Genomic DNA, 16094 nt, shown 5'->3' with positions numbered 1-16094 from the left:
AAACAACATTTAGCATTGTACTTTGGGTTAGCATGCAATATTCACATCTGTCTATATATTGTTAATTTCTGTTTTTACTATTTTGCAGCAAAATATTTTAGCTTAGTTGTTAAGTATGGTTCTTATTAAAGGTAAAGGGACCTCCCAGAGCTGTTAATCTACAAAACAGGGAAAAAATACACACAAAAACACTACGCCGTGAAATATTACAGAAACATTAGCAATCTTAATTATACCATGATATGCATTCCTGGCCATACGGCCCACTACTATCTCACATTACGCAACACTTCAACATCTAAGACAAGCAGAGGAATAAAGCAGATCTCAATATTGCATTAAAGAAGGATCAGTGACTCCTGAATTTTCTTCTAAACCCCCCTCAAGAGGAAAGAGGAGATTAACATCAGCATTTCGTGGTAAGAAGCCCTGGTGATGAATGAGAAAAGCATGAGTTCTCCTTCTATACTGATAGACCGCTGAAAGAGTTCTGTGATATGGAGTAGAGCCGTATAAGAAAACAATGAGATCCTGCAATTTTCTTATGGAAATCTAATTCAGCTAAGACTGGCGTGAGATGAGTCAGACACAAAAGAGTTAATCCATACGTTTGAGAAAATTTTGATCACAGTGAGAAAATCTGAGGGTTTCTCAGGAGCCAAATTTCAGAAACTGGAGAAAATGGCTTAAGTCTTACTCTGATTTCAAATGATACTTAACCATGCTTAGATTAAGAGGAGATTCAGAATATTTTGTCCCTCTGGGCAGTCTTTGGAAATATTATAAAAAGGCTGTACAGTGTGAGCTGTGTGAGTTATAAGTCTGTAGGTTAAGTGGTAGTAAGCTAAATCATGTGTGTAAAATACAAAGATAAATCACTAAATCAATGCTAAATACACCCAAAATACATAGATACATCATAAAGTCAACTGAAACAATCCAGTTCAGATCACATCTTATGCTAGCTGTATGCATGCTATTCATACAGCAATACAAATTATTTTCGTATTGGAGCATCCATTTCAAATATGGATATTCTAATTACAAACATTTTTAAAAACACTCATCTCTTCTTTGTGTACATGATAGTTAAGGAGCTTGACTTTGAGGTGAGCTTCAGAGAAACGCAGACACAACTGTTCACCTTGCCGAGAGACGACAACCGAGCATCCGTGTTGAGGAGTGGTGCGGAATAATCACATCACGCAGCCGGCGCGACGCTGCTCACTGCAGCATGCACGCTGTCCCTCCGACCCCAGCCAGCCGCCAGCGGGCCACGTCCAAACATGCTTCTCTCCTCGAAGAGCAAGAGTACAAACTGCAGCAGGGGTCCTCAGTGGAGTCACAACACGTCCCACTCCTCTGTACAACATCTGTCAGGGTGGGCCCAAAGCCCTCTGAACTGAGTAGACACCTTTCCTCCCCGATCAGCCCACTTGTTTCATCTGATCAAGCAACTCTGACCATGACAAGATTACAGAGGAAAGCACAAAAGAGAAGATGCTTGACCCCTCTTTCCCTGGCTGTGGTCACAAATAATTTTGGAAAGCCCTGGAGTGCAGAGGATTAGGGGAGCATGACTTAATTACTTTCAAAACATCCAATGTTTTTGATTTGCAGCACAAACTGTTCAGTTGCATGCGCTGCCTGGAAGCCTCAGCTATGGCCCTAAGTGTCCTCTGGCCAGAAGATGACCCTTCAAACAACCACAGCCTGTAGAATCACTGAGCAATGGGACAATCCGAGACAGAATTAGATGCATTTGTGAGTCATCGAAATACAAGTGGATTATATATATATATATATACACACACAAGTGGATTATATATATATATATATATATATATATATATATATATATATATATATATTTTCCAAAAAGAGGGTAAACATGAAAATGGTACACATTGCTTGCATAACAACAGTCCAGTCTCACGAGAACGAGAATACACATCTGGGGACAACAATCTGCCATGAACGAGGGTACTCGAGGGCACTCCCCCTTCTCAAATCCACTGCCAAATTCCTGTAAGACAGACAGACAGACAGACAGACAGACAGACAGTACTATACAAAAGGATATGGGTAAATGTTTAGTTCCTCAAGCTTGACCGGCTGTTTAGGACATAACGTTGTTTAAAACACTAAAACTAAAATAGTCTTTTTATTCGTCCCTTACAATCTATAACGGAGGAGCATGAATCTACAGCTTTTGGGAGGGACATTAGAGCCACACTAACTTACATTAGAATAATGGGCCTGTCATCATGGAACAATGTTGATCGTCCCCTACTTTGAGCTCTGCCTTCACAAGATGTTGGAATGGTTTAAAAATTTCACTCTCCATTAGTTCCCCACCCTAATAAGTCCATATTTTAGCCCAAAATATGTTATGGTTGTTCCCAGACGTTCTCATTACAAGATCATGTCTGGCCCCTCAAAACTAATGTAATAAGATGTCGTTTAGCTTTTATATTTAAGCTTTAGAAGTCAGATATAACTGATATTAACCTTAGAAGAACAGCTAGTTTCATTTTGACAAAAGAACTACTATTCAAATTCAACTCATAATGAAATATCTCCTCTTCTATTTACAAACACAAATCCTTCATTGATTAAAAGTTTAGAATCTGCACTTTCAACAGGATTTCTTCACTTGTTTCTGTGAGATATGAGAGAGATGATATAAAATTTCAACATACGTTTGTTATCACTGGCAATAACCGTTTTAGCTTCTAGCGGCTTTAGATCAGATCAGAACAGATTTTTCACAATAAAATTGTTTACACGTTAACAAAGAACAAGGACAAGGTCTTCAAACACACACACACACACACACAACATTACAGACCCTGTCTAAACACAGCAAAGATGTGTTGAAATAACGCAAGAGCACTATTTGAAGGACACGGCTGAGGCGAGGTGAGGAATGAGCTGCCGTCAGCTCAGGCAGCGGAGATCCAGAGGCGGACTCGTCTGAGCATGCACTGCTGCTATGAGAACCACACGTAAGGCCGATTGCACAATAAGGGTTTACTGTGGTGGAAAAGATACTGATAGTGAGTAGAAAAAGGATGCCACAGTGGCGCCACAGAGGTCAGAACATGTTCCTCAGAGCTGCAATCTGTATAGATAAACAGTCTATACTGTTATACCAATTTAGTTTCGCACAGCAACCCTTACTTCCAGTGCAAATTTCTGCAAAGGTTGGGACATTTTGTAAAACACAATAAAATAAGTGATTTGTTAATTTTCTTGAAGCTTTTCTTGAAGCTTTACTTCAAGAAATAATATTTACTGTTTTGGCTGACCAACTTGATTGTATTTTGTAAATATAAACAAATTTTGAATTTGTTTATGCCTGGAACACACTCAAAAATGTTGGTATGGGGCAAAATAAGAGTGAAAAGTTTATAGAATATCCAAAAAACATTGTTTTTGAAACATTCCACAATAAGCAGGTGAATTGGTAACAAGTAAGGGGATAATGTTTGGGTATAAAGGAGCATCCACCAAAGGCTCAGTCTTTGCAAGCTAAGATGGGTCGAGGCTTACTCTTTAGTGCCGATCTTTGTGAGAAAACATTTCTGAAGGCAAGACTGCTCCGCACCTTCTACCTATGGTGGAGACGAGAAATGTCAATCCGTGTAGGGCAAGGCCTGAAACCACTGTTGAATGTGCGTGACCTTGCCAGCAGTAAAAGGGACCATCCAGACTTTTAGCAGCGAAAGGTCAAAAAGCAAACATCTGTCATGACATAGGGGTGCATCAGTGCCCACGGCATGGGTGACCTGCATATGTGTGAAGACACCACTGATGCGGAGGGGTATAGTGGGATTTTAGAGAGACATATATGCTACCATCAAGACAATGCCTTTTCCTGGGAAGTTCATGGTTATTTCAGCCAGACAATGCCAGGCCTCATTCTGCATGTGCTACACCAGTGTGGCTTTGTAGGTACAGAGTATGTGTGCTTGACTGGCTTGTCTGCAGTCCAGATTTATCTCCTATTGAAAATGTATGTTGTACCATGAAGAGGAGAAAGAATGACCACGGACTGTTAAGCAGCATGAAGCCTGGCATGAAGCAAGAATAGGCAAAAACTGCAAAAGTTAGTATCCTCAGTTCCCAAACTGTTAAAAAGTTAAATTAAAAGGAAGGATGATGTAACACAGTGGTAAACATGCCTCTCTCACAACTTTCTTTGATTGTTTTACAATGAAAATTTACAGTGAAAACATTACAAAACTTTTCTTTGTACTGTTGTGGGTTAAATAAAGGTTCAAGAGAATTAACAAATCACAAATTCTTGCTTTTATTGCATTTTACAAAATGTCCCAACTTTTCCAACACATTGGGCAGTACTGAAAGTATTTGGTATTGCATAAATATTGCAATATCAAATACTTTCAGTACTGCCCAACAGCAGCTGGGAATAACTGGAATCCAGAGATGTTTTATTTAACCAAGTTAATTAAATAATTATTAAAAAAATTAAGCAAAAATGAAGAGCAGTTAACTGTGATAAACTAAAATAAAAGCTTATACATCATGTGCTGCTTATCAAAATTTAATTGACAGACATTTGTACACAGTGCGATGCTAATACAAAGTGTAGATCAAGGTCACAAAACCTAAATCTAAAAATCTAAAATCAGACATGTATAATTTTTAAAAGCCTAAACGTTCAAAAATCTCAAATATTGAAAGATAAAATCTTGAAATTAGCAAGGCTAAACTAGGTCTTAAATGTGCGTTCAAAAGCAGTAGCTCGGGTCATCTGGGAAAGGCCATGATAGTGGAGTTGCACAATTGGAGTTGTCCAGTTAACAGCAGGGTCATTTCATACTGAGTGAGGCTTTCACCAGCAGCAGGGAGGGGTTCCCATGGTGACATATGTCACAGTCGTGACTCAGTAGCATAGCAGGAATCGGGCCCAATGGAGAAGAAGGAGGAATCACTAACACTCTGACGGTTGTTATGAAGGGAATTCCACAAGCATAGCCAGACAGAACGTGAGGGAGTGTGGAAATGAATCATGTGTATGGAGGCTGGAGGACATCATAAACAAACAGAGCTGCCCATTGAGTTGTAGGGTCACATGTCACTTATGTAGTTAGCAATTTTTTCTGTTTTGTTGTTCATGTTGCCTTTGTGACTGCATGCTGCACTGAACTAGAGATGAGTATTTTAACTGCTTTTGCAACGAGGATATATTAACACAAGAGGTACCTGATAGTCCAGTTTATTTAGCGACTTATCTTTGTGTTTTAGGTGTAGCCACTGTGATTTAACACACTATCAAGTGACCTGAAGTACCATCAAAAAGTCAGACACTATCTATTCATTTATTGAATTTAGGGGACTTAGAGGGGATTACATATAAGATAAAGAAAGTCAGAGGAAAACAAAAGAAAAAAAAAACATAAGCTTCCAAAAACTGGATTTCCAAACAGAGCTACAGAGAAACTGGAACTCCTAACAACCATACAAGATCTGGCAGACCACCAAAACTACCACTATCAGATAAACAGCGCTTAAAGCTTTTGTCAAACTCCACTCTTTTTGACCATCGTTCTACTGTGAGAAGATGACTCAACATTATAAGTCTGAAAGCATGTGTAGCTGTCAATAAGCCGTAATTGAAAAAGGGAAACACACAAACAGCATTTGCAAATCAAACAAAGAAGCTGCAGATGTTCCCAGAACAATGGACGGACCACCTCAGAGTTCAGACCTTAACATCACTGAATGTGTTTGGGATTATCTGTATCATGACAAGCAGAAAATGCAACCAACTTCTAAGACTGAACTTTGAAAATCTCTGCAGATTTCTTTAAAAAACTGAAAGCAAGTCTCCTGAAAAGAATGGAAGCTGTAATAAAGGTAAAGTGTGAGCACAGTAAATGCTGAAAAATCCAACATAATATTTAGTTGTTGAGGCTTCTGTGTAACTTTCTGTTAAATACATATAGTCTGTTGATTGTCGAATCCATTCCCATTCAAGTGACCTGGCTTTTTCACCAGGCAGATCTTACTCGTGCATAATGTGACCATGACTTTACGGATACTAGACACATCAAACTAGTCAGAATGCAAATTCCAATTCTGTACATTCCTACAACACATCTTATTCAAACCTCAAATACAGAACAAAAAAATACTAAGACGAGACGGAATATCTGTATGATGTTATTCTCATGAACATAGCAAATACTGGGAATTTAAAAAATAAACTGTTTTCTTTTTTTTTTGGAATATACCAACATAGGCTGATTGACTAAAAAACCTATTTAATTGTCTACGCATGTGTGTAATATGTGTGAATCTCTTTTTACATTTAAGTAAAGAGATTCAGCAGTTAAAAGTAACACAAACTCATAAGAAATATAATAAGACACTCTTATGTGGACACACTGCGGTAATAAAAACTTTGAAAACCTTTAAAATAGAAAGATGAACTCCACAAACTTATTTCTGTACCATATAAAGCTCCACTATACATACTTAATTATATGCATACCATTTATCTGTGTGATGCTTATGATACAAATATTTATGAACATGTTTTGAGTCGGTTTTGTGAGAATGACCCCTTTATTCGAGGGACATCAATCCTTACAGCGCACACACCTCATTTCCTTCCAACATGTGTCCTTTGTTTTTGATGTGTGAGATGTGCTGTAGGGAATTCTGCACTCTGGTGAGAATAGCTTCATGGATCCCAGCTTCTCTTCGAGCATGATGCTGGGAATACATCAGTCATGCGTGTCAGGAGTGATAGAAAATGAAAGTCATCCTGTCTACCCTTCTCGGTCTCAAACATGAACATAAACACGCACTAGATAGTCTCAGTTCCTCCGGTTGAACTGACCCTGAGCTCTTTGTTGATAGGAAGAGAATAGATGCCGGACAATCTGGGTGAGACATATGCTCAACCATAATAAATGATTGTACTGTTTATTTCTACAACACTGAAAAACTCAGATTGCAGAGACCAGTGGTATCACACTGTCAAATTAAAACTGCATAGTATGGACCTAGTAAACGGAACATAAAACACTCTCTCATTGGCCACTTTATTAGATTCAGCTACCATAAAGCTACACTTTGTAGGTTTACAATTACTGACTGTAGCCAACTTGTTGCTGCACAATTTGTTAGCTGCCCTCTACACTGTCAATCAATGGAAAGAGACAACCATACGACCACTGCTGACTAGATGTCGTTTGGGTGTGCTGAGAATGGTCAGCTATTTTTGCTGAAAAACAAGGCCTTAAAACAAGCCCATGTGAACAGCTATTACTGGCTCAAGTCAAGTTAACAAGCCTTGGATTCTACAAGCGTGATCACACAGAAGTCTCTGAAGACGGAAGCAGCAGAGTGAAGTGACACTATATGACAACACTTTCAAAACTTCACAGTGAGGCAAATTTCTTTGCTGGCACTATTCATGTCTTCCTCTTAATCTGATTCACTGGTTGAAGAGGAAGAGCCTGACATCTTCCCAGCAATGTAAGCTGAGCTCGGTAAACGGAGTTGATGAGCATGTGACACACATCACTCTTCAGTTGACACAAGCGTCTTGGGAGCTTTGCTTGACTGCCAGTGTCATGGGACCAAACGCTTTCACTGCAAATGGCCCCTACACCCACCCTCCTTCCTCTTTCTTCACTTCACTTTTCCACCCCTGAAGGGTCTACACCGTGCAATTGAGACATGTACAGTTGGTTGGCAGGCAGTCATGTAGTAACTTTCTGTTAGCAAATCGGTTTGAAACATTTTTTTCCCCACAAACTAAGGCATGTGAGAACATAACAAAAGGCAATTACCACAGAGAGCCCTCAACGAACAGAATGTTCCTTATCAATGCCGCTCTGTCTCTGCAGCTTGGATCCATACCAGGCTTCTTAACCAGCCTGACCAACAAACGCAGCTCGCTATCGTTCTTCACATACAGCAGTCAAGCTTTGTACACCCCAGCTGCTGCAAGGGCAGGCGAAGTGTCGGCTCGGCTTGCCAGCGCATAGCCAGAATACCAGGGGTCTCGGTGGGATCACCGCTCATCAACGCTCAACCCAGAGCCCCTCAGGCAAGGAGGAGGCCAGGGCCCCCTGACTGACAGCCCCTCTCTCTACTGGACGAGCAAGGCCGGAAAATACCTTGCATTCCTTCATGGCACCATGGTCCTAGCAGATGCGGCTTTCGCCCATTAAGCGGACAGATGTTGGAGCTGGATTCCTGGGGCTCTATGTGTGTATGTGTGCGGAGGAGGTTATGGAGGCAGCGGAACACAGCAAGCAATACAGAAATTTCCCCTTAGTTTGGGTCAGTGGGATCAGGGTGCCCACAGCAAAGGACCATTGTGGAGTTTCTGTAGAGAAAGGGAAAAGAGCAAAAGGAAGAGAATAAGACAAAAAGGGAGAGAGCGGGTGGAGGAGGGAGAGAGAGAGAGAAAAATCAGGAGAATTCAGGCCTCACACAGTGAGAAACAAAAGCAAAAAGGAGGAGAGAAGGGAAATTCCATTAGACTGAAACAGAAGGGTAATGAAGAATCAAACAATCACATCATTGAGTAACTTCTGAGCAGGCCAACTGCTGGTCTCTTCCATCTTCCCCATTTTGAAAAGATCAAGGTATTGATGAATATGCCTGAACATGTCAATATGCTGTAGCGCTCAAAATATTTGCCACTGTCTGCTTGGGCTCTCTGCAGTCTCTCAGAGTAGACCCCTGGTTAAAAAGGTCCACCACAATGTCTTCACTCAGGGTGCAGTTTCCTCTGCTTTGAGGTTTTTTTCTAGCTTGCGGGACACTTGCAGTCATGCTAGGGGGCTGATTAGCCACACGGCTTTAACACAATGCTTAAGTCCCTGCAGGGACAGATCTGAAAGTACTGATTATTGATTATTTCCAGTGGGTTAGTGAAGGCCTTGAAGACTTCAAATAAGGGATGCAAATTGTTTTGACCATTAGTCAAATGTTGTTAGTCTGTGATTAATCGTTACCCAACAAACCTAAAATCACTCACGACCTATGATATCATCAAACACAGCATTGTGTCTTATATGAAAAAGGCTTTGGCTTTATTGAATGAAAATGCAACCTAGCCTAACAGATGACAGTAACATGTAATGTAATGAAGTCTACTCACTTAGACTTACTACATATTATTAGGCCAAGTTAACAAATCTATATGGCATGACCACGGCTAGATTTAGTTCACATTAATAGTGTAAACAACAATAAAAATAGTCGGTTGGAAGTTGGTAGCTCACGGCTTTTAAGAACAAGTAGCTGTAGCCTACCTTAACACTGTGTCGAGGCTAAATATCTTAGTATAGTATAGCGACAGTGCTGTAAACTACATTTAGGGTGGTTAAATCTCTGCTATATATCTCTATCAACGGCTCTGGTGCAACCTGATAAATTTAAGCGGAGTCGAGGAGTACACTCCATCGATTCCAACAGCAGGAGTGGAGAGTTGGAGTCAATTCCACAAAACCCGGAGTTCTGCATCACTCAGCAGGACTACGGGAACAACCTGAACTCTTGCAACCTCATCAACCAAATAATTGGTTGATCATTAACATGCCTACTTCAGACCAAAGCGAGTGGGGAGACTTGAAATAACACAGGAAAACAGAGAAAAATGGAGAACAAGCAGACTAAAGCACGTGGTGAAAGGAGGAGGGGTAAGAAAGAGGGAAGCGAAAGACAGAGACATGAGAAAAGAGAAGAGAAAGTTTGTTCCATTTGATATCTCCTGCTGCCAGAACTCTGCCTGAGGCAAAACTGTCAGGATCTTGGAATGCCCCGTACTTAAAGAGCCAAGTCTGCAGTTAAAATCCAGTCAAAACTTTTACAAAGCAAGCTGAGAGGAATGGTAAAGAGATCTGTGTTATGAATGTGAAAAAAACCACCAACACTCCCACAACCCCTTCTTTCACCAGAAAGCAGATCTTTCAACAGGGTGGAAAAGCTAATATGGTGTAAAAGTATATCTAAACACTGATTCCGGAAAGTTCTTGAACGATCTCGTACCTATCGGAGACTCGCTAATCTCTGATGATGTAAACACAGTCGTGCACGTGCAGCTTTAGAAAGCTCCAGCTTCCCAGCTGGACATGTGCTCACAACACTGGACAGGCCTTAAAGCACCAAGCATGCCAATCTCGCTGCTGCTTTGGCCTCTTGTAAAGCCACCGTCCCAACACCCCCCTCCCCTCCCTGCAACCACATTACAAAACAGATCACAGGTTTAGATGACTGGAGATGTTAGCGCCTCATCAACCACAACTATGGAAGGAAAAATGCTTTATCTGTAGTGAAGAAGGATTATATGCAATATAAATAAAATGTTCAAATGTGTAGACATCAGGAAATGTGATGAAAAGTGAGGCAAGGAAGCTGGAGGCCCTGGAGTCTAAAGGACCAGGACTTTTTGCGATACCAAAAGCATGTTACAGGCTTTGAATACTTGTTTTCAATCGAGTATTCAAAGACTTATTTGCAATACTAACCTTAAGAACAGTAATATTTGCGTTTTATACGTAACCATAATTTTAAGCATGTTCAGTTTTTAATCAAAATATTACAGATTTGGGTTTATAATAAATATATATACATATATACATCCTTGTAACATTATGTCAGACAAGGATAGCGATAAGTCCGACAGGATTATAGCTTACCAGGATAGTAGCGATAATATAGAAATAAGTTCAAGATGTGAATCTTTTAAAATTCTTTGTTTAGCAATGTCTTTTCATAGTCAGTTTAGCTGGCTTACTGAATGGATAGCCAATTTCCTATTCCACTGTTAACTAAGTTGTCCAAGTTCAATTTCATCACAAGTGAAATAACTTGTTGTTATAACTTGCAACAAGTTAATTCGCATAGAATTACAGCCATTCATAACTTATACAAACAAACTAAATCATTTAGCTGTCCTGCCATCTCTGTCTCCGTCTCTCAGCTCCACAGCAGCAAAACGAGCGGCTGAACAAGCGCTCGGCTTTTTCACTCACCATCAGTTAATCAGTCAAAACAACAGCCAAACAAATGAATGTGTATTTGACTGCTTTTCTTATGTTTGCCATTTGAATGTCTTTTACTAACTTACATTGCTTCAGTCTTTTCAAGAAAAAGGCAACACTGCGACATCTTAAGGGCGAGTGGCTGTGTTCAGCCTTTAGATAAGATTACCTGGGTATGAGGTAAATTTTTAATAGCCTAATATCATGTCCATTCTTAAATAATTGCCATTTTAACTTGGTTTTATGACAAAAAGCTCTGTTATAATAAAATAGTAATAAATGAGCCTCTAGCTCTAGAATTCTGGTGGGGTTTAAAGGGTTAAGAAAAGACGAAGCTTCCAAAAACTAAACAAGGAAACAAATACCAACGTAACGAACGGATATTCAAGTACTCTAATTATGCTGGCCAGCCCTAACCAGAAGTCATAGACGTTCAGGTTATTAGAGGAAACTGGTTGGAAAATCTTGAATATCCAGGTAGACAAACTAGCCTCTAGGCTGCAGCATAAAATGAATACATTACCTCCATCACCAACTCAACTGGGCCACAAGGCTCCCATATTTGACCTACAAAATAATGATTTCAGGCACTGCGCCAGCTTTCAATATTTCATGAGCATTGCGGTTACCACCAGACTGGATAAAAATGGCATGTGTGAAAGTCATGCATGTTTGTTTATGGCACCAGTTTCCTTGAGCTCCTGGCCAAAGTATGATTTTCAGAGCACATAATTACCACCTGCCTTCCTTGGCAACACAACTTTATGAGAGACGGGAAGCCTGTTTGAAGTCAACAATGAAAACAACATTAAGGCCACTTAAATCGTCTCATATCACAAAACAAAAGCCTATTTTGCCAACGCTTTTCAGCTTTGTGAAGGTGAATTATGTTAATAACAAAAGCCTGACAAGAGGGTGAACACAACAAAAGAGGATAGGGAAACATTATTTTAAAACAACTTCAGAGACAGATAGAGTGTTGATCCGCTCTTCATCAGCAGAGCCCTGCTGTTCCACAGTAATGTACAATAAAGCCTTCACTGGCACAGAACATGAGCACTGAATATAGGGCACTGGAGCAGAACCAAAGCACTTCGAAGGATGAGCTTGACTCAATACTACTGTCAGAAATCCTCTCCGCTATAGCATCAGGACTGGCATAAAGCTTCTTACATAACTGCGGCATGGACTGCATAAAAGCCATAGTGTGCCTGTATACGCTGACCAGGTCGACCAGGGGATCTAGTTTCAACCCACTCAGTGGACTGGTATTGTATATATGTGTGTGTATGTATGCATAACACATGCAATAAGCATATGTTGCAGGGTTCAACATTACTGACTGCCTGATTGCCTGGGGTTTCATACATACCCTTTTACACCCAGTAAGACCAGCATAGCAATTTACCTGCACGAAGCCTAGTACAATTCCTGCAAATCTACTGGGAATGTGAACAGAAGCTGGCACATTACCAGGGAAGCTGAGTCTTCATCTGTTTTTACAGTCAAGCTTTCAGTTTTCACGAGTGGAAAATGTCATGGAAGTGTACTTTGTACGACTGTGGTGGCAAACCGCTTAAAAGAAGTAGCAAACGTGCAAAAGTGTTCTGTTGCACATGCATTGCTAATGCTGCCCAAAAATGATGCAGAATGCCTGGCAAAGCAGAACACTTCTGTGACGGTTTTGTTTTTGCTAGTGCAGCACGATGAATCATACCAGTTTGGGCATATAACTGTTTTGAACAAAATATCGGCATCAGACAGATATTTACATTTGATGGATATTTCAAACTGCTATTTGATGATGTATTTATTGTACTTCAGAAAATAAGAACATTTAGGCGACATTTTGTAAATGTTTATATATGGACACTGGAATTGGTATTGCCAGATATGTATATGAAAAACATCAGATTTAAGCATTGGCCCAGAATTCTTACATAGATTTCACGAGAGAAAGATGTTGCAACCGAGCATTTAGTTAATAATATAAAATGAAGCGCTGCTGGACATGCAAGCTCAGGACGACATATTCTGCTAAACGAAACTTTCATGGCAAACGTGAACGAGCGTATTCTGGTAAAATCTGTTTAAGGGCTGCAAATGTGAACCATGCAAAGGCCACACAGTACCAGTACAGGTATGCCAGTAATGTAGTTTTGAGTGTGAATGTGCTTAATTCTTGTTCAGGGTTCCACAGACACCACAACAAGAACAAGCAACTCTGAAATGTCAACAAGAAAAAGGGAGAATAGGGGGAGAATAAAAACAACATATGAAAAAACAGAGTATTTGTAGCTGCAAAATTACACTAGACATCTAAGCTCCTGCACACATGGAATACAGTGAAACAATGCAAAGTAACTTGCAGAATAACAAATAATAACCAACAGATGTTCCTTTATGGGGCATTTCCTTAGCTCTCAGGCCAAGTTTAATTTTCAGGGCACATGTCAGGACTCTTACTTGAACTGGTGGTCCTTGGTGCTGCGCGTCTTGGCCAAGAACCTCTCGGCCAGCTTCTCCAGGTTGCGGGAGTAGTCCATCTCAATCTCGGCCTTCTTGCGGAAGAAATCCTGCAGGTCCTGGAGGAGCTGCACACGGAGCTCACACTGCTGGTCAAGACATTTGAGCTGCTCCACCAGCTGAGCCCGGATTTCTGCCAAAGACAAAAAAAAGGTTCGGGATTTAGAAAAAGGGTGCTTCGACTGTTTCAAATTGAGGGCTATACTACTATATTATTTCTTTCTGTCAGGTACTTTCTGAGAATGGTGGGCAATACGACAACATTTTCTAATTAATGTGATTTTTTTTATCACAATATGCATATACTATACTGCAGGTACTTAAAGAACATTGACCAACTGCATGCTTCATTATAAAGAGAGCACAACTAGCTGTGTTTAATTGAATTTAGTGCAGCTCAGTATGTTACGTGTTGAACAGCAGTATCCATAGTTTTTGATAGCAGTGAACTAGTGTGTACTGTCAGATCAAGTACTGTGAGAGATCATTTACAATTATAACCAAACTTAAAGTGATCATAACAGCAGTGTTGACTCCAACTGTCTCATTCAGCAAAGTCTGGATGAAGTGCATTTCACACTATAACTGAGTGAAGAAAATCTAACTGAAAAGTGCAGAAAAGCCTGTTCCCTCATCTTTATAGTGATTTGTGGTTCTGAAAGAAAATGACGTCCACTACCCAAAGAGACGAGACCTGATGGTTCAGCTTCTCCAGACCATGCTTATAAATCACAACTGGTGAAAGACACAATACAACTGCTTACACAGCTGCACTGAAACATAATTTTTCCAGTAAGGAGATCGCTTCTGATAGACAGCACAGTTTAATGTGTTTTTATAAGAAAAAAAAAAAGCCAACATCGTATTAATGCCCCCAGCAACAATACAAAGTCAACATGCAAGTCGTAACATTTAGAACGAAACTAAGCTCATATCTTTATCAACATTTCAACACCTGGTGTACGACCCACCCAAGAATGTCTTGGCAGCTGTGTCACACAAAAACAGCAGTGAATCATCCTATTTCAGTAAACTAACAATTATGCAAATTCAAATGATAAGCCTTTCAAAAACAAGTGCAACAACCTTACAATTTTGTAAAAAGCTGTTAATCACTCTACAAGTTATGTTTTTCCACCTATTGTTTCTGCAGACTTAACCTCAATGTGCCGTACAGCTGCAGAACAGTTCTTGCTGTATTATATTGCCAACAATACTGGCTTATTTACAGTATATTCCATGAATTGTGAACAGCTGTGCATAGATCATCTCATAATAGTGGACACAACAACATATGTCTAAAAAATAAGAGCTGCATTGTTAAATTTATTTTGGTCCAAAAATCTGAGACCACTGGTCATTCCTTTCTAATGTAATTGAGAGATTTTCATTACATATTCTATTATCAGCATAATAATTATAATGAAAAGTAAAATCTTTGAAATTTTGATGCAAATTTCAGGATTTATTAGTATTCGATGTCTCCTTTTGCTTTAATAACAGCATGCACTCGAGCTGGCAGTGTTTGTGCAAAAATGACCTTTTTTAATAAAGGCCTCAACATTGTCACCATCACAAATTTGCTTAAAACTGAGTACCGAACTAGAAAAGTCTAGAAAAGTGTGGAACCTCAAATATTTCTTCTTCATTTTATTAAAATATTCTTTGCTTTAAATTTTTCTAATTTCCAAAATGTTCTGGCATTTGCAAATCTCAGATTTTCTACGTGGTCCCAGACATTTGGACCCCATTGTATAAAAAAACCCTTGTTAAAATATTAGAAAACTATGTCGTTTAAATAACCAACTTTTATTTTTATTAAAAAAGGTCAGCTCTGTGCACTGTTTTCATCAGTCTGACTGGAAACAAACTTTTGTTTATCAAGCTAAATGCTAGTAGCAAGCAGTTACCTGCATCCAATTTCAATTAAGCTTTAATAAAAAGCATAAATGAAAAAAAAATAAATTTATACAGTAGCACAAAAACACAGTAAAACAGTAATAATACAAAAATCTGTCTGATTTTCTTCCATTTATTCATTAGAGTAACATTCCTTGAGCTTTTCTTATCCTTGAGTATTCAAAACAACATTTAATAGAATCCTGGAAATTGAAGATATCCGATAGCTGCAGCCGTAACTACATGTAAAGCATTAAGTGATGTTGATGACTGATTAAGCTCAGCACAAAGTGTAATGGATCACCCTCCTATCCTTGTGGCTCCTATGAGAGAAGTTTAGGCTTGCTTATCACTTTTCATTCTCATCTCTGCTTCTCCCTTACATTCACAGAGCACTCAGCCATGGCCCCAAATTAATTTACTCCACTCAATACAAATGGTCAATTGAAATATTGAATTATGGTGTTTGCATAAGCTCTAGGGAGACCACTTCACTTGCCATCCACGCTAAAAGATCCATTACAATGCTAGAAAGACCGGATACTGCAAAGTAACCTGAATACTCTATAGATCTATAGTGGAGCCAAGTCATATGCTCTATGTAGTCACAGCAGTTAAGGGAATTAACAG

At 39.5% G+C, this 16094-nt stretch overlaps 1 protein-coding gene across 2 annotated transcripts in view; it reads right to left on the bottom strand.

Moving 5' to 3' along the window:
- Positions 1-16094, bottom strand: part of srgap2 (SLIT-ROBO Rho GTPase activating protein 2) — a 137437-nt gene that overhangs the window by 66776 nt on the left and 54567 nt on the right. For both annotated transcript variants that reach the window (XM_036559763.1, XM_036559764.1), the window contains exon 3: positions 13506-13698. In XM_036559763.1, coding sequence (XP_036415656.1) covers positions 13506-13698 — 193 coding nt within the window. The remainder of the gene's footprint in view (positions 1-13505; positions 13699-16094) is intronic.

The sequence above is a fragment of the Colossoma macropomum genome, unplaced genomic scaffold, assembly GCF_904425465.1.
Source record: "Colossoma macropomum unplaced genomic scaffold, Colossoma_macropomum, whole genome shotgun sequence".
Classification (NCBI taxonomy): Eukaryota; Metazoa; Chordata; class Actinopteri; order Characiformes; family Serrasalmidae; genus Colossoma; species Colossoma macropomum.
The sequence above is the reverse complement of the archived record's forward strand: the minus strand, read 5'-3'. Positions and strand labels throughout refer to the sequence as shown.